Source organism: Tachysurus fulvidraco, chromosome 22 (assembly GCF_022655615.1).
Source record: "Tachysurus fulvidraco isolate hzauxx_2018 chromosome 22, HZAU_PFXX_2.0, whole genome shotgun sequence".
NCBI lineage: Eukaryota > Metazoa > Chordata > Actinopteri > Siluriformes > Bagridae > Tachysurus > Tachysurus fulvidraco.
The window spans coordinates 17,548,875-17,575,646 of NC_062539.1; the positions used below are offsets into that span (position 1 = coordinate 17,548,875).

General features: G+C 39.4%; 5 protein-coding genes across 6 annotated transcripts; 1 reads left to right on the forward strand and 4 right to left on the reverse strand.

The window, feature by feature from the left end:
- Positions 1-1,201: 1,201 nt before the first annotated feature.
- sbds (SBDS ribosome maturation factor) lies at positions 1,202-5,264 on the forward strand. The gene is made up of 5 exons (XM_027162697.2): positions 1,202-1,397; positions 2,554-2,683; positions 3,075-3,275; positions 4,112-4,276; positions 4,408-5,264. Exons 1-5 carry the CDS (start codon positions 1,270-1,272, stop codon positions 4,534-4,536), a joined length of 753 nt encoding a protein of 250 aa, XP_027018498.1. The 5' UTR covers positions 1,202-1,269; the 3' UTR covers positions 4,537-5,264.
- Positions 5,265-6,890: 1,626 nt separating this feature from the next.
- LOC113653222 (claudin-4-like) lies at positions 6,891-8,462 on the reverse strand. Its single transcript, XM_027162698.2, has one exon. The coding sequence runs from the start codon at positions 8,314-8,316 to the stop codon at positions 7,642-7,644; it is 675 nt and encodes a 224-aa protein (XP_027018499.1). The 5' UTR covers positions 8,317-8,462; the 3' UTR covers positions 6,891-7,641.
- A 267-nt stretch (positions 8,463-8,729) lies between these two features.
- On the reverse strand, positions 8,730-13,449 carry cldnj (claudin j). The gene is made up of 2 exons (XM_027162663.2): positions 12,766-13,449; positions 8,730-9,931 (listed from the first exon to the last, which is right to left on the reverse strand). The coding sequence occupies exons 1-2, from the start codon at positions 13,270-13,272 to the stop codon at positions 9,311-9,313; spliced, it is 1,128 nt and encodes a 375-aa protein (XP_027018464.2). The 5' UTR covers positions 13,273-13,449; the 3' UTR covers positions 8,730-9,310.
- A 1,291-nt stretch (positions 13,450-14,740) lies between these two features.
- LOC113653197 (claudin-like protein ZF-A89) lies at positions 14,741-20,265 on the reverse strand. The gene is made up of 2 exons (XM_027162659.2): positions 19,675-20,265; positions 14,741-15,789 (listed from the first exon to the last, which is right to left on the reverse strand). The coding sequence occupies exons 1-2, from the start codon at positions 20,188-20,190 to the stop codon at positions 15,172-15,174; spliced, it is 1,134 nt and encodes a 377-aa protein (XP_027018460.2). The 5' UTR covers positions 20,191-20,265; the 3' UTR covers positions 14,741-15,171.
- Positions 20,266-21,805: 1,540 nt separating this feature from the next.
- Positions 21,806-26,268, reverse strand: LOC113653224 (claudin-like protein ZF-A89). Of its 2 annotated transcripts, XM_047806642.1 has the most exons (2): positions 25,692-26,268; positions 21,806-22,918 (listed from the first exon to the last, which is right to left on the reverse strand). In XM_047806642.1, exons 1-2 carry the CDS (start codon positions 26,180-26,182, stop codon positions 22,279-22,281), a joined length of 1,131 nt encoding a protein of 376 aa, XP_047662598.1. In that variant the 5' UTR covers positions 26,183-26,268; the 3' UTR covers positions 21,806-22,278. The 2 variants fall into 2 exon arrangements, with proteins under 2 accessions (XP_047662598.1, XP_027018501.1); XM_027162700.2 differs by lacking the exon at positions 21,806-22,918 and having other exon boundaries at positions 24,088-26,267.
- Between the last annotated feature and the right edge of the window lie 504 nt (positions 26,269-26,772).

Sequence of the window (26,772 nt, forward strand, 5' to 3'; positions counted from 1 at the left end):
TTAAATAAATACTTATACATAATAGATTCACATTTACATTTCTGGCATTAATCACACACCCTTTCCCAGAGTAACTGCAATTTATTACATAATATTTCAATATTAACATAATTATTACATAATACATTTACTATACAATGAAAAGTAGGCTCATGGTTTTCCAAAAAGCTTTGGTTTTTTGTGTCTTTACTTAAAAATGCAATTTGTTTTTACAAGTTAGACTGAATTCATAATAAAATATGTACAAAAATATGTTGTTACTGAAATAAACACATTTAGTGAATTAAAGACTTAAATATATTAACCTCATGCTTCACAGTAATGGAATCATATTACACCCTTAAGTGTAAAACGTGTAAAATAATTTTAGAGTTATAAACAATAGCTTTAATATTGTCAAACGTGAACATAAAATGAATGAACTTGTTATTTATTTAGAATCCAGTTTATGACTTTATAAATCACAGCATAGTGTTCTATCCATCTGATGAACAATTAACAATTAACACCATGGAACACACAACACTTAATTGCCATTTCACACTTGCACATTTGTACTATTTATACTTCAATTGCAAATTTTTCTCACACCTGTAAATGTGTACATACAATTTCGTCTATACTGTATATGTCATTCTGTTACACTGTGGAGCTTCTGTCACTAAAACAAATTCCTCGCATGTGAAAACATGCCTGGCAATAAAGCTCTTTCTGATTTTGATTCTGGGGGTCACGGTGGCTTAGTGTTTAGCACGTCCGCCTCACACCTCCAGGGTTGGGGGTTCGATACCCGCCTCCGCCTTGTGTGTGTGGAGTTTACATGTTCTCCCCGTGCCTCGGGGGTTTCCTCCGGGTACTCCGATTTCCTCCCCTGGTCCAAAGACATGCATGGTAGGTTGATTGGCATCTCTGGGAAATTGTCTGTAGTGTGTGAGTGTGTGAGTGAATGAGAGTGTGTGTGTGTGTGCCCTGTGATGGGTTGGCAGTCCGTCCAGGGTGTATCCTGCCTTGATGCCCGATGACGCCTGAGATAGGCACAGGCTCCCCGTGACCCGAGAAGTTCGGATAAGCGGTAGAAAATGAATGAATGAATGAATGAATGAATGAATGAATGAATGAATGAATGAATGAATGTTTCTGATTCTGATTCTGATTATTCACTCACACTTCCAGACCACTAGGGGGCTCTTCAGACGGTTCAACAAGTTACTGCTCACAAGAAGAAGAAAGACACGTTTGTGTAGTGTGACGTCTATAGCAGCAGATAAAATGTCGATCTTTACACCTACAAATCAGATCCGTCTGACCAACGTGGCGGTGGTGAGGATGAAAAAGGGGGGGAAACGGTATGAAATCGCGTGTTATAAGAACAAGGTGATGAGCTGGAGATCTGGAGCGTAAGTATAATACATAGAATTAGCATCTTCGTGCTAACTGTGGCTAACAACCACAAGCTAAATTCTAAAGTTCTAGAATTGTTTATACAGCAACGGTGCAGTGTTTATCATCTGTGTGTCTGACCTGTCAGTTGTTTATCGTCTGTGTGTCTGACCTGTCAGTTGTTTATCGTCTGTGTGTCTGACCTGTCAGTTGTTTATCGTCTGTTTGTCTGACCTGTCAGTTGTTTATCATCTGTGTGTCTGACCTGTCAGTTGTTTATCGTCTGTGTGTCTGACCTGTCAGTTGTTTATCGTCTGTGTGTCTGACCTGTCAGTTGTTTATCATCTGTGTGTCTGACCTGTCAGTTGTTTATCATATGTGTGTCTGACCTGTCAGTTGTTTATCGTCTGTGTGTCTGACCTGTCAGTTGTTTATCGTCTGTGTGTCTGACCTGTCAGTTGTTTATCGTCTGTGTGTCTGACCTGTCAGTTGTTTATCGTCTGTGTGTCTGACCTGTCAGTTGTTTATCGTCTGTTTGTCTGACCTGTCAGTTGTTTATCATCTGTGTGTCTGACCTGTCAGTTGTTTATCGTCTGTGTGTCTGACCTGTCAGTTGTTTATCGTCTGTGTGTCTGACCTGTCAGTTGTTTATCATCTGTGTGTCTGACCTGTCAGTTGTTTATCATATGTGTGTCTGACCTGTCAGTTGTTTATCATCTGTGTGTCTGACCTGTCAGTTGTTTATCGTCTGTGTGTCTGACCTGTCAGTTCTTTATCGTCTGTTTGTCTGACCTGTCAGTTCTTTATCGTCTGTTTGTCTGACCTGTCAGTTGTTTATCGTCTGTGTGTCTGACCTGTCAGTTGTTTATCGTCTGTGTGTCTGACCTGTCAGTTGTTTATCGTCTGTGTGTCTGACCTGTCAGTTGTTTATCGTCTGTGTGTCTGACCTGTCAGTTGTTTATCGTCTTTCTGTCTGACCTGGCAGTTGTTTATCGTCTGTGTGTCTGACCTGGCAGTTGTTTATCGTCTGTGTGTCTGACCTGTCAGTTGTTTATCGTCTGTGTGTCTGACCTGTCAGTTGTTTATCGTCTGTGTGTCTGACCTGTCAGTTGTTTATCGTCTGTGTGTCTGACCTGTCAGTTGTTTATCGTCTGTGTGTCTAAACTGTTTCAGAGAGAAAGATCTGGATGAAGTGCTTCAGACCCCCACAGTGTTTATAAACGTGTCCAAGGGGCAAGTGGCCAAGAAGGAGGATTTATTAAAAGCCTTTGGGACAGAAGACTTAACAGAAATCTGCAAACAGGTAAATGTGCTTTAGGACAAAAGTGTAATATTTTATTTCTTTGTATAATTCTGTAAGACAGAGTTTTGTCAGTGTGTATTAGGACATGATGTTTTTCACACCATGGTTAGAACAGAACGTTGTTATTCGGCTTCTCTGTGTTTATTCTGTGTTCATTTACCTGTGCTGATTGTCCACATGCATGAATATAATAAATTGTTGAATCAGTTTGTATAAAACGATCAGTCTAAACAGAAGGGTTAGAATTAGAGGAGGAAGCCGCAGCTTGTGATCAGGAATAAAACACTTTAACACTAATGTGACACTTTTAGATGTCTGAGGTTGAAGTTTTTCTGCTTTACTTACAGTGAATGTGAAAACCTGGTTGTAACTTCTGCCTTTTCCGTTACAGATTCTGGCAAAAGGAGAACTTCAGGTGTCTGATAAGGAACGACAGTCTCAGCAAGAGCAGATGTTTCGGGACATCGCTACGATTGTGGCTGAGAAATGTGTAAATCCTGAAACCAAGCGTCCTTATACAGTGAACCTAATCGAAAGAGCTATGAAGGACATTCACTACTCAGTCAAAGCTACTAAGAGCACGAAACAACAGGTGAGGAGAATAAACCGGTATCTGAGCCGGAAACTATCTTTTTGTTCTGATTTAATATTATACGTGTGAGCAGAACAGGCAAGTGTGATCACCAGGACATGTAACATGCCTTTAGATTTAGCTGTACAACAATAGTTAGGCCTAAAATTGTTATTTATATAGTCTGTATAGAGAGAATGCGCTTTGTAAGTGTACACACACAAACACACACACACACACACACAGAGCATATACATATAGATAGATGTATATACACACACAGAATATAGTTAGATGTATACACACACACACACACACACACACACACACACACACAAAGAGAGAGTATATAGGTGTATCCATACACACACACACACATACACACAGAGTATATAGGTGTATTCACGCACACACACACACACACACACACACACACACACAAAGAGAGAGTTTATAGGTGTATATACACACACACACACACACACACACACAATATACATATAGATAGATGTAGACACACAGAATACACATATATATAGATGTACACACACACACACACACACACACACACACACACACACACACACAGAATACACATATATATATATGTACACACACACACACACACACAATACACATATAGATAGATAGATGTGCGCACACACACACATGCACAGAATACACACGTAGATAGGTGTATGTACACACACACGTATCAGGGGACCTAAAAAATCGGAACTATTTTCAGTTTTTTGTTCTAATAATAAATTAATATCACAGTAAAACTGTACAATCCCCAGCAATCACAATAGCAGACATTATTTTTATTAAACACCGTGTATTCTTTACCCATCTAGGCACTTGAGGTGATCAAACAGCTGAAGGAATCCATCCAGATACAGAGAGCTCATATGCGACTGCGCTTCATCCTGCCAGCTAAAGATGGGAAGAGACTGAAAGAGAAACTTAAACCGCTCTTAAAGGTGGTGGAGAGTGAAGACTTTGATGATCAGCTGGAGATGGTGAGAGATTTCATGTTTGTGAGAATGTTTGCATAAACCTTATGTTTTTACATCTTACTCCATTTCTGAGTTGATTGGTATCATTTTTCTATTACGTTCGTGTAACTAAATGCCACGTTTCTGCCCCGTAGGTGTGTTTGATAGATCCAGGCTGCTTTCGGGAAATCGATGAGCTGATTCGCTGCGAGACAAAAGGCAAAGGTTCGGTGGAGGTTCTCAGCCTGAAAGATGTAGAAGAAGGCGATGAGAAACTGGAGTAACTGGTCTTAAATCTGCCCCCTGACGCCACACTAACTACTTCCACCTTATATTATATCTCTCTTTTATGTATCATGACTGTATGTGTTTCAGTATATGATTTGAAATGATTTCTATAACCAGAGACTGGATTTAATGAAGCCTTAATCAGCATTTGCAGCACAACGTAGCTCGTGATTTTTTTTTTGTTTTTAACGGACCGCTAATCGTCGATTTCTAAATGTTTAGGCACGTCGACTGTTTGAGGTTTCAGTAAATCGTCCTGAAGGATTTATCCGTAATAAGTAAGTAGTGAGTAATTAATAATCCAGCTCGAATCACGACTAAGGGGTTTGTTTTCTGTGAAAATTGAAATGATTTGTATGACTGCGAGACCGACAACAGACAGACAGATTTATTTAAATAAATACAACATGGAAAGCGAAGCGTAGGAAATATCCATCTGATGACAGATGTCGTTCCTGCCCCTTCGGCATCACCCACGCTCCGCTCGTCTGACTCCAATGTGCAGTTTGTAAATGTCCCTGTTATTCGTATCATGTGTAAAGTTCAAAACTAGTGTAAATATTTACAACCTGCTCCTTTAAAAAACCCTCTCGGTGTCCCTGCGGTATAGTCCGACTCCTCAGACGTGTGCCATGTATCTGAATGAAAACAAAGTTGAACAGAATCAACATCAGGATAACATCGTACAAGGAAAAAGTGCAAATAAAAATGAACCAAAAGTGTCTCAGATGTCTCGTTTCTTCTCACGTGCACATCACGTACACGTAAACCCTACAGTTTATAGTCAAGCCTAAAGGATTACAGAACTAATAATTATAGTTTGAACAGAGTTCGATATGTTGGACACCGATGCTGTGAAGAATGGATTGTGATACTGATGTGTTTTAAACCTGTCTAATCTGTAAGAAGTTCCTTATCTGAGTTTCAGTCAATTCAAACACAAAAGCGTACCGCAGGTTTTACAGTGTCATGAGTTCAGTGAGCGTTGAGGAATAAAATGCTTGGAACAGACATACAGTACGATGGTCCACAAAGAGGCTCCTCTGATCCTGGCGTCGCCGCTGCTTGTGTGGTTCGTCTTTGTTCCTGTGGCTCTGGAGCTGATTTAAGCCACCAAGTACTCAGCACTCCTCCTCCAATCAGATACGACACCATACCGATCCAGACGGAACATAAAGATGCCCCCCATTCCCTATTCAAAGCATTGCATGTGTCCAAAACACTTTATGAAATGTGATCTGGCTCCACAGAGAGGGAATTATTTCTGCACCTCCTTGTTCCACAGAGGACGCCACTCTGGACGATGTCACCCACTTGCCTCGTCCCTGCCTCCCACCCCTTCCTCATTTACGTTTACAATGTTTGGTGGATCCTCTTGTCAAGAGCTGCTTACATTTATCTCATTCTTACAGCGGAGCAATTGAGGGTTAAGGGCCTTGCTCAGGGGACCAGGAATGGTAGCTTGGTGGCCCTGGGATTTGAACTCACAACCTTCCGATCAGTAGTCCAACGCCTTAAGTACTGATTTAACCCTCCCTCGGCTGTGGTCCCTGCCCCATCCCTGTTCAACTGCACATGCTGGTTGCATCCCCACACCCCTGACTGGAGTCCTTACCCACCCTCCCTAGCCCACATTGGACATTGCTCCTGTTCACTGCTCCACAGGGGACATTGCTCTTTGGAGAACACCATTTTGCTCCATGCAGTGTGGAGGATTCCCCCTGCCCTGCCAAAGTTCGCTCTGCCCCCCAGATCAGGTGAGGATGCTGCTCCACCCTCCAGATCAGGTGAGGATGCTGCTCCGCCTGCCAGATCAGGTGAGGATGCTGCTCTGCCCCAACCCCCACTCCCCTATTGCTCTGTTTTTGAGCAGTGGACACAACTCCACCTCCGTGATAAATTGCAAACGCCGCTCTGCCCCCTTGTTTGGCTGTGAATGCCACTCTGTGAATGTGAATGCCACTCTGCCCCCTTGTTTGGCTGTGAATGCCACTCTGTGAATGTGAATGCCACTCTGCCCCCTTGCTTGGCTGTGAATGCCACTCTGCCCCCTTGCTTGGCTGTGAATGCCACTCTGCCCCCTTGTTTGGCTGTGAATGCCACTCTGCCCCTTTGCCTCACTGTCACTGGGTACTGTACGCTGTGTTCCCATCCTCCCCCAATCACGCTCTCCTGTTGTATCATGTCAATTTTTCAAACAATTTAACTTTTCTCTCTGTGTCTTTATCTTGCAGTTGTTATTATAACATGTCTGTTGTTTTGCTTCCTTTCCAGGGTTTGGATCTTTTCAGCCGTGGTCATCCGGGGGAATCGCTTTTTCTATGAAAATTAAAAATGTGTATGACTGTAAGACAGGCAACAGACAGATTTATTAAAACAAATAGAAGAAAACACACAAAGTGAAGCATAGGAAATATTCCTCCCCATGTCAGATCTTTCTCCGGAATCTTACCGTAAAGGTGCAGGTTTTAATATTTACATTTCTTTGTATTATTTGTATCACACTCAACATCCAACAGAATTTAAAAAAAAATTCTAATGCAAATTTCCAAATTATATTTTTATCATTTTATTGCCCGGAAATTAGCCCCGCCCCCCAGTTCTAACATAGCTTAGCTTTCATTTCAAAGGACGTGTGCAAAATTCATCACCGGAGATATAAATATTTACAACCTGCTCTTTCCCTGCACCCTGTATAGTCTCAAATGTGTGCCATATTCCTGACTTACAACAAACTTTATCTGAAAGCAGGATAACAATGTACAAGAAAGTGCTAATAAAAATGAAGGTAAATTATTTTTCATGTTCCCTACTGTGAGGCCTGCATCGATGAGGTTGTAAATAATAAATTAATTATTTGAATTATTATATATAATTATTGCAATTTAATAAATTATAAAATTAACAATGTCAAATTGTATATTCGGGAACAGCAGTTTGAACAGACGTCACAGAACACTGTTACTGTGAATAATGAAACATAAGGCTTGAAAGTTTGAGACTTAAAGTGCTCTAAGTTGGTTGTTGTGAAAAGTCTCAAATGTACAAAATGACCTCAGTAGTGCAGAGTGAGTTTAGGCGAGAGTTCGAGCTCTGTCTTTTTAAATAGGCCTTGTGGTTTGTCTGTAAGGACTGGGAATAAACGCAGCTTGATGCCTAGCAAAGAGAGGATCCTCTGCTTCTGGCATCGCCGCTGCTTGTGTCGTTCTTATTTGTTCCTGTGGCTCTGGAGCTGATTTAAACCACCAAGTACTCAGCACTCCTCCTCCAATCAGATACAACACCATACCGATCCAGCCGGAATATAAAGATGCCCCCCATTCCCTTTTCAAAGGAATAGATGTGTCCAAATCACTGTTTGTTGCATGAGTGATCCAGCTCATAATCACCAGCATCAGAATCCCGGATAAAACGAAAACAAATCCAGCTGCTGCCTTGAATCGCACGTTCCGAGCGAACACGGTCAAGGCCACTATGTACAGCACTATGGGAATGACTCCGAGTCCAATCAAAACATTAAGAGATATTTTCCAGGAGTTAAAGCGCCCAGACAGGGACAAAAGAGACTGATAGAAGTGGCAATGCAAATCTCCTACCCTCGGTTCCTGCCAGTTCAACCATATTCCATCCCAGTACAATGACAGAGTGTCTGTTGTATTATCGACGGCTCCGGTCACAAGCCACACAGACAGGGTCCTGGTTAAAATGGTACAGATCCATCCAGAGACAGCCAACGTGACACTGGCCTGCTCAAAAACCTTCTGCCACTTCTCCATGATTAGATTCAGTGTTGAACACAAAGAACTTGTGAGCTCAGTTCTGCAGCAAACCCGGCGATCTGCATTCCAGCTGTGGGTGTGGAAGCCACAGAGAATTCACTGCTGTGTTTTATCCATGGTTTCAAAACATTCAATCGCTCTTTTCTTTTTTTTTGCTTCACCCGCAGGATAAACAACGATGTCACTGTGTGGAATCAACAACCTCGTCTGTCTTGACCTCTTTTGTGCGCACAGACACAACAGTGCATTCAAAGACACCAAGAATTAGGAAAAGAACGTAGTATGGAAGCAAATTTTATTCAAATGAGAACACGAGCACACGTTAAAGGTGTGTACCAGGAAGCTGCTAACAAAATACATTCGTTTTATACCTCAGGAAAAAATGAGGTATAAACTATATAATAGTTGTAAACTGAGTCAAAATAAACTTTAATATGTGGAAGAAGAAAATCAGGATTCTTTCATGGATTCCTTAAAAATAAACTGTAATCAGTGCCACTTTAAAATTGTACTGATATCTAACAACAAATCTAACAGCACGTCTAAAATAATTCACATAAGGACAAGAATTTAAGTTTATTCTACAAAATAAAAAAGAAAGGAAAAAACTATTAAATGTTTAGAGCCGTAAAACTATGCCTTTGAAATGAATCTTTGAAACGATTCATCACCAGATGAATCGTTTACGGTAATAAAATGAATTTGGACTTAAAAGTAGAACATTTTAGGGATCCTTACACAATTCTACACAAAAGTTGGACTGTAAATATGTCATATACTTTAATATGGTTTCATAGAAAGACATAAAGTGTAAAAATAAAAAAAATAAAATAAAATAAATTAAAGCTGACCGAATGGCAAAAAAACCCAAAAGATTTTGAGGAGAAACTGAGTAATTGCTATCGTGTAACATTCCACAACATTACAATAACAATGTCCTTTTGTGATATGAAGGTGCCTTTATTTTAATCTCAGTGATGAAGTTTTAACCTCACACATAGTTCTTAAAGGCATAGCTGCTTTGTGTGCCTGACTTTGTTGCCGTATACCTGGAGAAATGTTTGACCCTCTCTGGTGGGCAGCTGGTGCAGAGAATTGCCCCTCCGATGAACAACAACCCGGCCGTCACCCAGCCCACATATATGGCAGCACCCATCTCTCTCTTCAGAGCCTCGTGCACTATAGGGTTATGGAAGTCCCTGATGATCATGTCAGCCGTCCAGGAAACAGGAATTGCGGTGCCAAGTCCAGAGAGCATGAAAGTGATCCCTGATGCCACCACGATCCTCGCCTTGGCCCGTGGATTGCTGAGACAGTTGGTGCACTCGGCTCCTAGCAGGAAGATGAGGAACCCGAGACATGCAATTGCCATGGTGGTGACCACGAGACCACGTGAGGCCTGCAATGTCGGGTCCAGGTCTAGCAGAGCGTCGTACAGCTTGCATTGCATCTGGCCCGTGTGCTCGTAAACACATGTCATCCACAGACCTTCCCAGAAGACCTGCGCCACCACGATGTTAGTGCCCACAAACGCCGTCACCTTCCACATGGGCAAGGCGCAGATGATGATGGTACCAGCCAGGCCAATCATAGACAGCGTGATGCCCAGCACCTGCAGAGCCATAAGGAGGTCTAATAAAGTAGAGAGAGAGAAAAAAAGAATAAAATAACAAACTGCATTTGATTTCTCAAAATCCAGACTTTTAAAAACACTTCAGGTTTTAAAGACAAAAACATGAGCAAGACTCGTTGAATATCTGATTTTCTGGCAAAGAAATGAACAAATAATTTCAGGACGTTTACAAAGTATAATTTTCAAAGACTTCATCGCTACATTTTTCTTTCATTTAACAGTCTTTGAAGTGATAAGATGTACTTTTCATCCAAATTCCTAACGAAACTAAACTGTAACAGAAATGAAAGCAAGAAATATAGAATGAAGAACAAGATAACGAACGAAATCTGCCGACCGTCGACCTCGGCTTTGTTCTGTTCTCTTTAAAAGATAACTAGCAGTTAGCATTCAGCTAGTTTGTATTCCTGCTACCTAAAATTTGAGATATGAAGAATTAAGCCGTTCTTAATCTTAGCTTTCTTGCATTTTACTTTCAAGTTAAATCTAAATAATGATAATAAAGTTATATCAGTTTTTACCACTTTTGATATTAATATTGAACATAACCTGCACGACCATTTACAGTTATATATGTATAAAAAATGAGAGAAACTGAGTTTTGTAATGAAAGATTAAAACCATTATAAATAAATGTAATTATTATTTAATCAAGCCAAAGACTGCAGGCTACATTGAAAAAATAAAGTGCAGGACAAATGCAACAAAACAAATTAATGAATGCATCACAGAAACATGCATATAAAAATAAATAAATAAATAATGATAATTGAAGGATATTCTCATGCAGTGTAGTTTGTATTCTACTTCAGCTGTTCACCGCTAGATGGCAGAGTTGTGCGAACGTGCTGTTCTCCTGGCGCACACAGAACAACAGCGCCACTGATTGGTCAGAAGCTGTAACAATAACTCAAGCTGTAATTCAGATCACTAGCAAACTTACAAAAACGACTTGTTGTTTAACAAATTAAAGCTTCGAATCGTTGATATAGTGACTATTTCTGTAACAATAGATTTATTTAAAGCTATGTGGACATTCCTGTGCATCACAGCTCTGGCCAGATGTTCTTCCCCTAAACATTTAGCAGCAGACTGGAAGCACATCATTATCTAGAATGTCTTTGTGTGCCGTACCATTAAGATTTCCCCTTTACTGGAACTAAGAGGCTCAAACCTGTTCCAGCATGACAATGTTCCTGTGCACAAAGCAAGGCCAATAAAGACCACTGCTTGCCCTCACAGCCCCACCGAGAGCCTCTGGGATAAAGTGGAATGCTGACCGTGCACCAAGTACAGCTGACCATCATCACTGTCTGATCTCTCAAATATTTTTGTGGATAAATGAGCCACAATGTCCTCACAAACACCCTCCAAAGTCTGATTTGAAAGCCTTCCCTGAAGAATGGAGGTTATTCTAACAGCAAACAGAAAAATAAATCTGAACGGAATGTTCAAAAAAGGACACACGGGTGTGATCGTTTCAGGTGTCCGCTTAGTTTTGACCACATCCGGCATTCATAACCACCTTCCAGCAATAACATGTGGTCACATTTTCCTACCCACTTGTCCTCCAACCGCATTCCACATCATGCTTTATGACTTATGTGTTAAATATTAGTAGAAAAACCGGCCTCAGGAACCGAACGTGACATCCTGATCATCTCTGAGTCATTTACATTTGTTTTGTATAATCCAGGATGAAAGCTCACACTTTGAAACAAGATATTGGATTAAAGCCAAAAAATACAGCTGATGTCATTGTGTAACTCATCAAACATATAACCTAAAGGCCCAGATTTTGAGAACGGGACACATCAAGTCTTACATAATATAAAGCACCATTTTAGAAAAACTTTGTCTTGAAAATTAAAATAAAATCCTTTACGAAAGCTCCTCAAATACAGATGTGATGGTCTCAACTACTATTAAAGATGTGGGATGTGGTAACTCGTTGGTTAAGGCGTTCGACTACTGCTCGGAAGGTCATTGGTTCGAATCCCAGGTCCACCAAGTTGCCACTGCAGGGCCCCTGAGCAAGGCCCTTAACCCTCAATTGCTCAGGTGTATAAACTGAAAAAATGTAAGTCACTCTGGATAAGAGTGTCTGCTAAATGCTGTAAATGTAAACTACTATAACTTAATAACTACCCAGTTCCATTTTACCCTTCAAACCACCCAGAAGGTCTGATAACATTTTTAAAAGTCAGCATAAAGTGTAATAATATACATAAGATGTCCAAAACTGGCTATTTCCTTGTTTTTTAAGAGATATGGTATGCTAGTGGCATAGGTGTGTCTTATCAGATGTTCCACACAGGTTGCTAAGCAGGTTTTTGATGGGCGGCGACGCATGTCGAGGAAGTGAAGGGTTCATGGTATCAGTTGAAACTCAAACAGTGAAACTCAAACTAAAAATAGCCTTTATAAAAATGTTTTATTTTAATTGCACAGCAGGTTATCTGTCACAATCAGTGCCAAAAACCTAATTAAACATTGTTCACATATATATTTAGTAGAGTGTGAAAATACGACAGAATTTCAAATAATAGTGGACGAGTGAAATAGTATAAAAAGACTTCAAACTTAAAATAGACATTAAGTATTTTGTGCAAAGTCTTATGCATAAAGTCCTTCACAAGCTTTTAGATGTAGGTCTTGGTGGGTGTAGCAGACCTCTGTGATGCTGCGACATAGCTGGGTGCACTTGATAATTTAGACTTGATCGTCTTATACGTGACGGATGGCGCACGATCTTCCTTCTTTGGACAGGAACAACAGAGAAGTGCTCCTCCTAGCATCAAGAGGAATCCAGCTCCCCATCCGATGTACAGCGAAGCCCCCAGCTCACGCTTTTGGGCATCGACCAGTAAGGGGTTGTAGAAATCTCTCGTTATACTGTTGGCTGTCCAGGACACAGGAATGAAGGTGAGGACTCCTGCAATGATAAGGACAACTCCAGCAGCAATAGATGCCCTACTTTTGCCATTTCCCTCAGAAATAATATTGGTGCACTTGCCAGCAGCAAAGGCCATAAAGATCCCAGCGAGACCCACCACCAGTGCGACAACCACCATCGCACGGGCGGCCTGCAGGTCCGAAGTCAGAGCGAGCATGGAATCGTAGACCTTGCATTGCATCTGTCCTGTGCTCTGCACCACGCAGGTCATCCAGATGCCCTCCCAGTAGATCTGGGCCGTCACGATATTGTTTCCGATGAAGGCAGTGACTCGCCACATGGGCAAGACACAGATTATGATCACCCCGATGTAGCCGATTAAAGCTAGCGTACACCCCAGGATCTGCAGCCCCGCCGATGCCATTTCCACATCAGATCTTTAACACTCAGTGATAGACTTTTTCTCTTTCTCTCTCCAGCACAGAATCAGTTTGTGTTCAGATTTGTGTTCAGGCGACTGTTAGTGCTAAAGCAAAGAGGTGTGTGCAATTGTTTAGGGCTGTCTCACAGAGCCATGACGATACCAGATTTACAGGATTCTTTATGGTATGGACAAAGCCGGGTGGGGGGTTATATTCTGTACTGAAGATCAGCTTACATGCTTGTGGTTGAAACTCTTTGGAAGGAAACTCAAAATCACCTGGGTAATATGCAAAATATGCAGATACACTGGTTTTGGTTTTACGAACCGAGTCTGTAAGCAAACACACTACAGAGATGTCCGTGCAAGTGAATGACATTGACAACAATCATACACGACAAACAGTCAAGGCCTAATGGTTAGAGAGTCTGATTCATAACCCAAAGGTTGTGGGGTCGAGTCTCGGGCCGGCCATGACTGAGGTGCCCTTGAGCAAGGCACCAAACCCCCCAACCCTGCAGCATAAATGGCTGCCCACTGCTCCAGGTGTGTGTTCACGGTGTGTGTGTGTTCACTGCTGTGTGTGTGTGTGTGTGTGTGTGCACTTTGGATGGGTCAAATGCAGAGAACAAATTCTGAGTATGGGTCACCGTACTTAGCCGTACGTCACGTCACTATAATCGATGGGTAATGAAGTAGATTATTACTGACATTTATACCTAATCCATATGAAATCAATACTCAGTGAAGAAAGCTTAGTATATCTGATCTGAGGAGCAAAAGATACTCGGTTTGGGAAGATCTTCAGACCCAGCAATGCAATTCCCACACCTGATACCATCAAATCTCATTCACACTTTTACTCTCTCCAGTACAGAGCCTGAGATTACTAGACAAAAGGTGTGTATTGTCATTTAAGGCTTTCTCATTCATCACAATACCGGTTTTACCAGAATGTATGAGCAGCGTAAGCCGGGGGTCACATACAGTATCGTACCTCGGCCCTAGTTAAAAGTTTGTCGTTGCAACATTTCAACGAATCTCAGCATGCGTCTGTGTTATATATCCAACTCTGGTTTGTATGCAAACACACTGACGTATAAGTCACGAGCATTCAAAAATATGGAGGTTTATATTATAAAAAAGATGATGTTTATTCTCTCAGTAATTGCTGTGTTTTTTTTTGTGGTTTTTTTAATCGATGTAACGATGTAATGAGTGACGTCACTTTAGTTTGGCAGGAAACTGATCTATCAAAATGACACACACACACACACACACACACACACACACACACACACACACACACACACACACACACATACAAACAAAATCGAATAGTTTCCTTTATGTGTGTTTCCGTGTCATCGGTTTGCACGGAGCCCAGAACAGATAGCTAGAATACACACGAGTCCCAGATCGGTATCACCAAGGCGCTGATTTAATCACGTTCAGTAATACACACAAATACTTATAGTGGTACGACAGTTTTAATGTGCAAAATAAAATACAATGACAGATTTGTTGATCAACAATTTTTACATGAACAAACAATGACAATAAAATACAGCATTTTTCAGCGTTACTGGTTGAATAAGTATATTATTTGTTCAGATCCTATTACATCACAGGTTTATATCAAACTTCTCAAACTTGATCACGTTCTGTAATCCTTACATCTTTAGACTTCAGGATCTGTTTTAAAATGATCCTCGTGAATATTATAAATACAGGTTTTATAATCTAAGCTACACCGCAGAACAGTCACATATCTGTTCACAGGAAACAGCCAATATCTGTCTTTGCTCCTCTTTCACAGTTCTCCGGTAGAACAAGAAGAAAGTGGGAGAGCGTAACATTATTGGGGAAAGAGAAAAAAGTCTTTGTCCAGTGCTTCGATGCTCATACGTAGGCTCTGCTGGTGGCAACAGACCGTGGCTGGGAGTACTTGTAGCCATTGTTGTAATTCTTTTCCTCTTGTGGTGGACAGGAACTGCAGAGAAGAGCTCCACCGAGAAGGAGAAGGGCGGCAGTGCCGAAGCCTATGTAGATCGAAGCTCCCAGCTCCCTCTTCTGAGCACTTGTGATAATGGGGTTGTAGAAATCCTGGACGACGGAGTTGGTGGACCAGCAGACTGGGATGAGGCACAGGACTCCAGCAATGATGAAAGTGACACCACTGGCAATGGCAACCTTGATCTTTGTCGTCTCCTTCTCAACAAAGTTGGTGCACTTGCCTCCAGAGATTCCCAGGACCATGGCGAACAGGCAGACAATGATGGAGATGATGATCAGAGCTCGGGCGGCCTGCAGGTCCTGGGGAAGTGCCAGCATGGAGTCGTAGATCTTACACTGCATCTGGCCTGTGCTCTGAATGACACAGGTCATCCACAAGCCTTCCCAAATGATCTGCGCTGTCACAATGTTGGCTCCGATGAAAGCCGTTACCCTCCACATGGGAAGGGCGCAAACAATGATTGTCCCCAAGAATCCAACGATTCCCAGGCCAAAGCCCAGCATCTGACGGCACATGGACACCATTTTAGTTTCCTTTGAGTGCTACGTAAACACGTGAATGCTACTGGTCTTCTTCTGTACACATGCAACAATGTCAGAATAATGTGGCATGTTCTTACACCAGCAGGTTATATGGTGCAGTTAGATGGGTGGAGTTGAGTTGGTCCTGAAACCAGTAGGAAGGTTTGGTTTCTGGCCTGACGAGATTCCATTGAGACAGTGAAGAAAAAGCAGTTTCGACGAGATGCCCATCGGTCTGTTGTCATTTGAAAGTAAACAAGTATCACTTAGCACACCGGAAGTCATAGGACATGCTTTAGTAGTAAAGCAAAAAATCCCCTTTAAAGGACGTGAAACTTTGTCAGTGAATAAATAAAAGTTTTACATTCTAACGGATGATGGTCCTTTAAAGCAGTTAGAATATTCCTGAAATTTATTTTGTTCTTTTAATAAACAAGATGGAGTTTGATAAGAATTTGTGTAAGGATTATATTTAGAGATCTGTTTAATTTGTGTAATTTCATAACAAATTAATTAGAGTTCATGGAATGATGTCACATGGAGCTCATAACAAATGAATGTCAAATAGAGCTCATATGAATGTCACATGGAGCTCATAACAAAGACAAACAGGTTTATTTTTAAGGAATTCTGAAGGCTGACAGAACAAACTTCTCCGTGAAAATCCTTTGTTTTGGCAACAACTTTGAGAAATTTGTAATGACAATAAAACAAAAGCCAAACAGTGCAAAACTCGACCAATGCTGACCAGATTCTGTATTTTTCAGTGTCAGATTCTCAGATTCTTTGTGCCCAATTGTACCAACGTTTTATGATAAAATAAAGTAAGAATCAATTTATTGTTTATTAATAAAATGGAAATGAACCAGAAGAAAAATTCAAATCAAATCAACATATTTTGTGTGAAAAGCATCGATTCTTCTAGATTCACTTGCAGAATCTGAAGGTATTTAACAAGTATGTTCCTTCAAACACCTTGGAGAACTATCCACAGATCTTCTGTGCATGTAGACCACCTCAAATCCTTCTGTTTCTTCATGTAATCCCAGACAGACCCAGTGATGTTGAGATTCAGGGCTCTGTTGAGGTCCAAACCATTACTTTCAGGGCTCCTTTTTCTTCTCTATGGTGAAGATAGTTCTTAATGACCCTGGCTGTATGTTTGGAGTTGTTGTCTTGCTGCAGAATAAATTTGGGGCCAATGAGTCCTTCCTTCCTTATGCATGATGGATCTGCCGGTGATGTGCAGCTTTACTCTTTTTTTTTTTTAAATTTCCCAATGGATTGAGAAAAAGGGATTGAGGATGTTCTACATTCAGATGTAGGCTGGTTGGTGGTTTGAAGTTCTTGTACTCGTTGTTATCAAAGGAACTTCAAAGAACAGCTCGATGGAAACAGAAGTGTAGCAGCACCAAAACCAACGTAGATGTAGCACCCCCCAGCTCCCACCTCTGAGCATCGGTGAGGATGGAGTTGTAGGAGTCTTGGACATTGGCACCAGTGGTCCAGCAGACTCCAATGAAGCTCAGGACTCCAGCAACCATGAAACAGATGCTGGTGGCATCATATTTTTTTTTTATAAAATTGATGCATTTAGTGACTCCCTGGACAATCATGGAGATGAGGATCAGAGCTCTGGCAGACTGCAGATCTTGGTGCAGGTTATCAGAGCTCTAATCCTCATCTCCAGCAAAGAGACATAGCTCTTACTCTTCAACGTTCCTGTGTGCACAGAGACACAGTACATCCACAAGCCCTCCCAGATGATCTGTGCTGTCTCAGTGTTGGGTTCATAGACCACTATTACAGTACCTTCCACATGGGGACAATACAAACAATGATGGTCCCAGGCACAAGCCCTGGACCTGGCAGCACTAACGCCTAATAATTTGTCCATTTCACTTCTACGAAAGCTTCTGGTCTTCTGTAAACATGCTACGATAGCAGAACAAAAACATCTTTTAACCAGTGACTTTATTTTTAATAATGTTGGAGTCTAAAGTCAAAATAAATTTGAAAGCAACCAATGAAAGGCCAAATAAAGATACAGGTCATGCGTCAGAAGAAACGCAAAAAGAAAAAAAGAAAAAATCCCCTTGAAACGGAAACGAAACTCAGAACTATTTATTTTTCAGAGCGATTTATTGCCTTTTTCAGAGGCAATTTCTTTTATTTCGGTAAGAAAAATCCACTTCTACATTTACACATATGTTCTATTATTTTGCGTCCTTATTTTTATACCTAGCTCAAGTGTGCAGTTACTAAACATCTTACAACGTAGCTGTTTATCGTATGTTCGCAACTCTATGATGTCATCGTGAACATGTGACCTCAGTACAATAAAAACAACTGACTGACCGAGACCAGTTTTTCCAGCAGAACTAGAAAATTAAGTAGAAGGAACTAGGTAGAAAATGTAAGATGTTTTACACACAACTGCTTATTTTGGTACAACTTTATTAATGTGTAAATTTCTAATATACAAAGATCATTTTTTACAAAAATCATTTTTAGCTTTACTTTCTGTTTATGTCCAACTTTATCTTAACTTTATTACATTCTGTAATCCTTACGACTTTATCCTTCAAATCAGGACCTGAAATCATTTAATGTCATTGCTTAATAATAATAATAATAATAATAATAATAATAATAATAATAATAATAATAATAATAATAATAATAATAATCAGTTCACTTCAAATTTATTTGTATAGCGCTTTAAACAATGGACATTGTCTCAAAGCAGCTTTGCAGAACATAAGGAACATAATACAACAAATGTAATATTATACAAACATTAATATAACACAAAAATCCAAGATGAATGTTAAAATAATAATAATAATAATAATAATAATAATATATTGAATATGTTAATCTCATTCATTTATTATTAATATATTTGTCTATTTTATATATTTAGATATTTAATGTGTTTATTTGTATTAAATAGCACATCTGCATAAAAAGCATCATTCTTTAAAAATACAAATATGTTTTATAAATATAATTAATATAATATAAAATCTACTAAAAAAATTACATGTTCATGATGACAACTTTACAGGTAATTGTTATAAGAACATGTATAAGTAAAGTGCATTTATTTATTTATTTATTTATTTATTTATTTATTTATTTATTTATTTATTAGGGATTGTGAAAGGCTCAGAGAACATAATGACAATAAAAACACAAAAAGTGCAAACCGGTGTCTATAAACCAGCCATTTCTGACCTGTGTCATTATTTAGGAGTCACCTGAACACGTGACCACATTCTGTAAAGAGAAAAGTCTCTGCTTTTTTGGCTAAATCAGTATTATTTAAAGGTCCCTGAGATTTACATTTAAAGACAATATTCAAAAAAAAAAAAGGAACCCTTTATTCAGGCTTCACACAAAGCATTTGCATCCTAATCATAAAAAAATAATAAAACCTGTTGCACTGTATAATACAATATTTTTCGACAAAGGTTGGAAATGAATATAGTACAACAACAAAGCATTTTTTACCGTTTGAACACTGTACATGTTTAAGTAAGTTCAGACATACAGTTGGAGGCACACATACTGTATCATTCAAGACAAATCAAAGATCAGTGACTTGAAGATTTAAAGAAGGAGTTCTTGTCCACATTTGTCAGCTTACATGTATTGCCTTGGAACAGCTGAGTAAGCTCTCGGAGCCATATACTGTTTACCTGGAACGTAGGTTCCAGAGTACGTGACGCTCGGTGGATATGATTTGGGAGGCATGTAATTCCCGGGCGGTCCCATGTAAGGTGCTTGGTAGGGATACATGTCCGGATTATTATAATTTGGTGGACAAGAGGTACACAATATGATCCCTCCAAGCAGAAGAACGAATGTAGTGCCCCAGCCGATGTATATACATGCACCTATCTCCCTTTTCTGTGACGTAGGAACGAGAACGTTATCATAATCTATGATCGTGAATGCCGCAGACCAGCAGACAGGAATAAGGCATACAACAGCAGCCACAATACACAGGATACCTCCAAAAATGACCACTTTGGCCATTGAGGACTCATTCTTCAAACAGCTGGTGCATCTTCCACCAATAAATGTCATGAGTACGCCAGCAAAAGCGATCAAAATGGCGATAACAATGAGGGCTTGGGCGGCCTTCAGGTCCTGCGTCAAACTCATGATGGACGACTGGATCTTGCACTGCATCTGGCCCGTACTCTGCATTACGCAGTTCATCCACAGTCCGTCCCAGACGATCTGGCCTGTCACGATGTTGGCGCCGATGAAGTAGGTTGTACGCCACATCGGTAAGCCACACGTCACGCACAAGCCGATCAACCCGATGAAGCAAAACGTCTGGCCCGACACCTCCTTAGCAATTTTCCCCATTTTGAAGCAGTGTAAGATAAATGTCAGTAGCTCTTCTGCTGCCACAGACACGTCTGAGAGAATTTAAGGAAGTGACAGGTTAGACAGAGAATCTCATAGGGAGGAGTTGTGTAAGCAGAACGGCTTTTCCTGATGAGCCAGATTCCAGAAACCGTCTGCTGCAATACACATCCTAATGAAGGCACATTCATACACGAATAATGTGGTCTCACAATGGTTTATTCAGTCAGAAATCACCCGATGCTGTTTTTAAAAAAAAAATATATTGTATATTTATTATTATTTATTATTTTATTATTTACAACAGTAGTCTGCTCGGATAAATGAAAAACCTGAGTTAAACGTGATCTTTAAAGTCTAAGAAAAAATAAGATGAAAATAAAATGCTTTGAAATTTCAGATTCAAATTTTCAAGATTTCAATTTTAAAACGCTGAAAATACAGCAATTAGTTCATGGAAACTGAAAACCTTTTATCTGTTATGTTGTTTTAAGGACTGGTTTAAGGACACACCTTAAATCCTGGGTTTTAGATATACATCAGTGTTTGAACTTTAATCTGCACCATAAACAAAAAACAGGTTTAGGAGCTCGGAACAAAAATACTATGACTTGCATAAAGGTCAATTTTCCATGCAAAGTGAACATCAAAAGCAAAACAAACTTTAGCAGTGAAACTTTTCCCACTGAATTAGTATCGTGAGCAAAACACACTCTTCAAAACCTACAAAACCAGGAAGCCAGATTACAAATCTATAGAGTCACCATTCAGAAGAATAATAATCTACACTATATGGCCAGAAGTACACAGACACTCACTGTATATCATCACACTCATATGTGCTTCTTCTCCAAACTGATGCCACAAAACTGAAAGTGCACAATTGACTAAAATGTATTTATAAGCTGTAGATGTAAGATTTCCCTTTACTGGAACTGAGAAGCCCAAACATGTTCCAGCATGGCAATGCCCTCGTGCACAAAGTAAGGATAATAAACTCATGGTGTGTTAAGGTCAGAGTGGAAGACCTTGAGTGTCCAGCACAGATCCCACAGAACCACAATGAACACCAAACCTCACTAAAGTTTGTCTGGATTAATAGACACAAATCATTTCCCAAAACTTTCCCAAAAGAGTGGAGGTCATTATAACTTAGAACCGGCATCATAACAGATCTTTCGATTTGGAAATGTCATGTATATGTACATACTGGTGTATGTTGTAGATTTAATGCAGGATACAGTTCTGTGTTTATTTTAAGTATATCATATATTTATTTCGATCACAAAAAGTCCAATTGCATAAAATTCCTTTTTACAAAATATATGATGGGTGCCAACACTTTTGTGCTTAAGACATTTATCGTTGATATGCTTGACTATAGATTCTATCAATAAATGAAATCATTTAAAGACGGTATTTTTTTTTGTATTTCTCATTACAACTTTTGACTAGCACCATATGAAAAATTAGCAAAATTAATCAAATAAAATGAATAAATAAACAAACAAACAAAACAGAAGAACATACATACACTTCTCTGTTAATTCATCTTAAAAATTATGTTTTTTTCTCATCATTTCTTTTATCAAAGTAGAGAGATATACCAGAGATATCGAACTCTTGGCAGTTTTATTAGCATTTTATCATTAAAACGCTTTTAAAATAACGATCCACAGGCTGATGACTGATGGTACCATTTTACTTAAAGCTGTTAGTACTGATTAGATTAGTTAGCTCTATATTCACTTTGTGCTTGTTTCATAAAGAATACAATCATCTCAATAAATTGATTTGGTATAACTTATTCTTTTATAATAATTTCATGTCTTAATCCAGCTTAGTGCAGTGTCGTTTTGCCCCATGACATGACCAAGAAACGTTTACGAAACGTTTTGCTAATTTTATTTAGCACAATATTTTTTCCAAACCACAGCTGAAAGTGAACAGTATGAACAATGTGGTTTATTTACAAGCCATTGGTGATAAGAAAACTTTTATAAAACTCACCAATTCAGAACGCCTACCAAATTCTAGCTTTAATTCTTAACAGAAACCATATGGATATACAGCTATAGTCTATTTGTATCAGACGTATTCCCTGGACATAGGGGTTAATCTTGCAGCGGAGTACTTGGGGTTGTAGATGTGCTGCTCTTTAGGAGGGCAGTTCCAGCAGAGTAGTGAACCCCCCAACAGTAAAAGACCTGCAGCTGCCCAGCCAATGTACAAGGAAGTCCCCATTTCTCTGCGCTGTGCGTCTGTCACTAGGGGATTATAAAAATCGGCGATGACGCTCTGAGCTGTCCAGGATACAGGGATCAAGCAGAGCAAACCTGCGACTATAAAACACACTCCAGCCATGATGCATGCCGTAGCTTTGGCACGGGAATTGTCAATACAGTTGGTGCACTTCCCACCAGCGATGGATGCCGCAACCCCTAAGATGCCAGCCAAAATGGAGATTATAATCATCGCTCTTGCGGCCTGCAGGTCTTGGCTGAGCGCTAGCATCGAGTCATAAATCTTGCACTGCATCTGTCCGGTGCTTTGTACAGCACAAGTCATCCAAATTCCCTCCCAGATTAACTGCGCTGTCACGATATTTGCGCCAATGAAAGCCGTTACTCTCCACTGAGGCAGACAACAGGCAATGATGACTCCTAACCATCCCAAGAAGGCTGTGAGAATGCCCATTATCTGAACTCCTTGAGATGCCATTCTTTTTCTTTTCAATTTTATGCTACAGAGATTTTCTCTGACAGACAAATCCATGCATTTAGCTGAGGGTTTGTATTTATAGGGTATGTTGTAGGTGGGGTTAGCTCCTTTTGTAACATAAGATATTGCTGACTGACACTTCTGCCCTCATGCTTCTTATAGTTTCTGTATACATCACAAACATAACCTCTAACAGCACCAAAAACACAGACCCATAAAGTACTTCAAGGTCAGAACGCTTCATAATGCTTAAGATCTAAAAAAAATTTGCATTTCAGCTTCATATCCTTCTGTTTCCTAGAGTCTAGGTGAAAAGGCTTAAGTGTCTCGATTAAGGCAAACTCGGATGGGTGTAATGCTTCATTTTAAACAATCATCATCATCATCATCATCATCATCATCATCATCATCTTGTCATCAACAACATATCAATCCATCTCAGTTATCGGATGATAATAAAATGCTGTATGTATGTGCTTTAAACCAATTGCAGGGACACTTTTCAGTTCCCAGAATGCCACAAGGCATTACGTACATTACATTTAGGACTTTATGGTTTTATTTTAGAGCTCAGTAAAGCAGTAAAGTTGAGTATATTAAAGTAAAGCAGTAAAGTTCATTCATTCATTCATTCATTCATTCATTCATTCATTCATTCATTCATTCATTCATTCTCTACCTCTTATCCGAACTTCTCGGGTCACGGGGAGCCTGTGCCTATCTCAGGCGTCATCGGGCATCGAGGCAGGATACACCCTGGACGGAGTGCCAACCCATCACAGGGCACACACACACTCTCATTCACTCACACACACACACACACACTACGGACAATTTTCCAGAGATGCCAATCAACCTAACCTAAACTAACACGACATGGAATAGAAGAGATCGTGTTCACTGTCACTGGAAATAATCTCCTTATGGAGAAAAACATTTCAGGTTTTCTTATTTCATTTCTAATAATTTTCTCTTGACTCCATGTTAATTAATTAATGATAAAAAATACTTTATTTTTTATTTATCGTTTGTTAAAATAAACAACAGCTCAGAGGTTTTTTTTTTATTATTATTTATTATTAATAAGTTTTCTTTACAGTTTAGTTGTATATCTCTGTGTTTTAAATGATTCCATATTCCCTACTAAAGCTGATACACAAGATGGACACGATGGAAGAGGTTTATTTTGACATTGTTTATTTCAGTAAACTGTATAAGAAATAAATACGCTTTATTTTTTAGACATGGACAATCTGGTATAGTAATGTAGTAATGCTAGAAGAACTCTAGGGTGTGTTCCAGACCTATTTCTTGAGGAGATTACTGAAGATCAACTAAAGAACACTTGGTGTCACTCTTGCATACATATTTCTCAAGAGTCGATAGTTATATATTTATTTATTTATTTATTTATTTTACAGCAAATCATTAGCCTTTAGTTTAATCACTCAAAACTTAAAATTTCTCCTAAAGTACTATAACCAAAAAAAATCCATGAACCTATCAGTAAATATTTTCATAATATAACTCAACTATAACTAATAGTAAAGTAAGTAAAATATGCTACGCACTGACCCGCATGGTCCGGTCTATACTTTAACATATTTCCTATTTGTTCCAGAAACTCTGTAGAATAATATTTTATCTATTTAATAGTGCTGTTTTTTATTCGTGAACCAATCACAGAACACATTTAAAATCTTTTATTATCGCATTTAATTTTTATTTAAAAATCTACATTTTTATGTTTTTAAACCGATTTTTAGATTATCATGAGCTACAGTTTGACAACATGTTTTTAAGGTTAAATTTAAATCAAGGTTCATTTTTATAAGAACTCAAAAATAAACAGAATAGAAATTCATTCTATATTAAATTCTCTCTGAAGTTAAATTTTAATATACGGAATATTATATTAATGCCGGTAAATTCAGTATTAACGCTAGTAAAAATATGTCATATAAAATCTCTTGAAAATCATTAGCGAGTCTTGAAAATTATTACCAGTCTCTCTTTAAATCTGGTTCTGAATATCATACGATCACAAGATAGTTAAGATGTTGGTTTGGTTTAAAATCTTATTTCAATGAAAAATATTGTAAGTTTAATCATTTAAGTTAATAAAATATGTGTAGGTGTGTGTGTGTGGTCAATAAAGAAAATTCCTTGTTTTTTTGTTTTGTTTTGTTTTGTTTTTTAAAAAAAAATTTATTTCTTTAAAATGTATTGTAATGGTAACAAAAAAGCAGGCGTCACTGAATGCACGATAACATCAAATCTTAAGACATAGAATGTAAAACAAATAAACTGTAAAATATAAATGCTAGATATGTGTATTATTTAATACAGTTCAAATGTGTAATACAGTAAACCAAATGAATATTAGAATATTCCTTGTCTGAATATAAAAGCTTTCGGTTAAAAAAACAAACAAAAAACACCCAAAGGGCAACACCCAACTGTGACAGACGCTGCTGTTTGTCATGACATTGCTTGTTCTTCTAAAGCTCGAAAGTTAAATCTTTGTACTGTCGTGACTTTGGTGAGCAGCCGAAAATACACAAGACAATAAAATGTCCGTATCAGCTCGTCAAAATACAGAATATCACGAAGATCGAGTCCATAGCTGAAGCATCTTCTGAAATGATCAGACGTAGCCTTTGGATCCTGCTGATTGGGGTGCTGTATACTTTGCGCTGTAGTTGTCTTTGGGTGGACAGTTGCAGCAGAGCAAACCTCCTCCAATGATCAGCAGAGCAGCGGCGGCAAACCCCATGTACAGAGAAGCTCCGATCTCATATTTCTGTGAACTGAGTACTAAAGGGTTGTAGAAGTCCCTGATAATGGTGTTGGCAGTCCAGCAGACGGGAATCAGACACAGGACACCAGAGAGGATGAAAGCCACGCCAGACGCTATGCCCACCTTTGCTTTGGCGCCCTCGTCCTCCACACAGTTGGTGCACTTTCCACCAGCGATGGACAGGAAAATCCCAATGATACCAACCAAAATGGAAACGACACAGAGTGCGCGAGCGGCCTGCAGGTCCGAGCTGAGAGCCAACATCGAGTCGTAGACTTTGCACTGCATCTGCCCGGTGCTTTGCACAACGCAGGACATCCAGATGCCCTCCCAGGTAATCTGTGCTGTTACGATGTTGTTCCCAATGAAAGCTGTGACCTTCCACATGGGCAGAGCGCAAATGACGATGGTCATGATCCAGCCAATGATGCCCAGGGCAGTGCCCAACATCTGTAGCCCGGCAGATACCATGCTTCCTCGGTTTAGTTAGTCTTAGTTCAAACGAAGGATTCCTAATATACGTCTAGTCTCGTCCCAAAAGCAGTAATAGAGACAGTAGGTGAAAAAGGGTCCATTTATATGCCTCAGATAGGGAGGAGCCAAGAACAAACTACTCAATAACTCCCTTACTCACTCAGTCACTAACGCCCACTCACAACACACACCCGCACACGCACAAACACACACAAACACACATGAGTCATTGCTACCCAAAACCAGACAAGTCTTCAGACAAGAGATTTTTCTTTTAACTTATCAAAGAAGAATCATTCCTATTTTATTTTAATGATATACTTTTTATTATATATCAGCTTCTGTGTGTAAAATGCAGTATATATAAAAGTCAATAATGTTAAATGAATACTATTTAAGGCAGTGTAAATCCACCTTACACACACACGCGCACACACACACACACACCTACATACAATAGAGCATTTAACAACAGAAACTAATCACAAATGGAAAATCTTTGGACATACACAGATACATCTTTCAGCTTACATTTCTTCTGCTATTAGGTTTATTAGAAACGATTAATTATTTATAATTATTCATAG

Excerpts from the sequence above, each read along its gene's own strand:
- sbds (XM_027162697.2), top strand. The coding sequence starts at position 1,270 with ATGTCGATCTTTACACCTACAAATCAGATCCGTCTGACCAACGTGGCG. Across the intron at positions 2,684-3,074 it reads TAACAGAAATCTGCAAACAG|ATTCTGGCAAAAGGAGAACT; the intron begins GTAAATGTGCTT and ends TTTCCGTTACAG. Across the intron at positions 3,276-4,111 it reads CTAAGAGCACGAAACAACAG|GCACTTGAGGTGATCAAACA; the intron begins GTGAGGAGAATA and ends TTACCCATCTAG.
- LOC113653224 (XM_047806642.1), bottom strand. The coding sequence starts at position 26,182 with ATGGTATCTGCCGGGCTACAGATGTTGGGCACTGCCCTGGGCATCATT. Across the intron at positions 22,919-25,691 it reads TATGAGATCGGAGCTTCTCT|AAAAAGAATGGCATCTCAAG; the intron begins GTACATGGGGTT and ends AAAATTGAAAAG.
- cldnj (XM_027162663.2), bottom strand. The coding sequence starts at position 13,272 with ATGGCATCGGCGGGGCTGCAGATCCTGGGGTGTACGCTAGCTTTAATC. Across the intron at positions 9,932-12,765 it reads CGCTGTACATCGGATGGGGA|GTGCTGGGCATCACGCTGTC; the intron begins GCTGGATTCCTC and ends ATGGCTCTGCAG.
- LOC113653222 (XM_027162698.2), bottom strand. The coding sequence starts at position 8,316 with ATGGAGAAGTGGCAGAAGGTTTTTGAGCAGGCCAGTGTCACGTTGGCT.
- LOC113653197 (XM_027162659.2), bottom strand. The coding sequence starts at position 20,190 with ATGGGGAAAATTGCTAAGGAGGTGTCGGGCCAGACGTTTTGCTTCATC. Across the intron at positions 15,790-19,674 it reads TCGGCTGGGGCACTACATTC|ATGCTGGGCTTTGGCCTGGG; the intron begins GTTCTTCTGCTT and ends ATGTGCCGTCAG.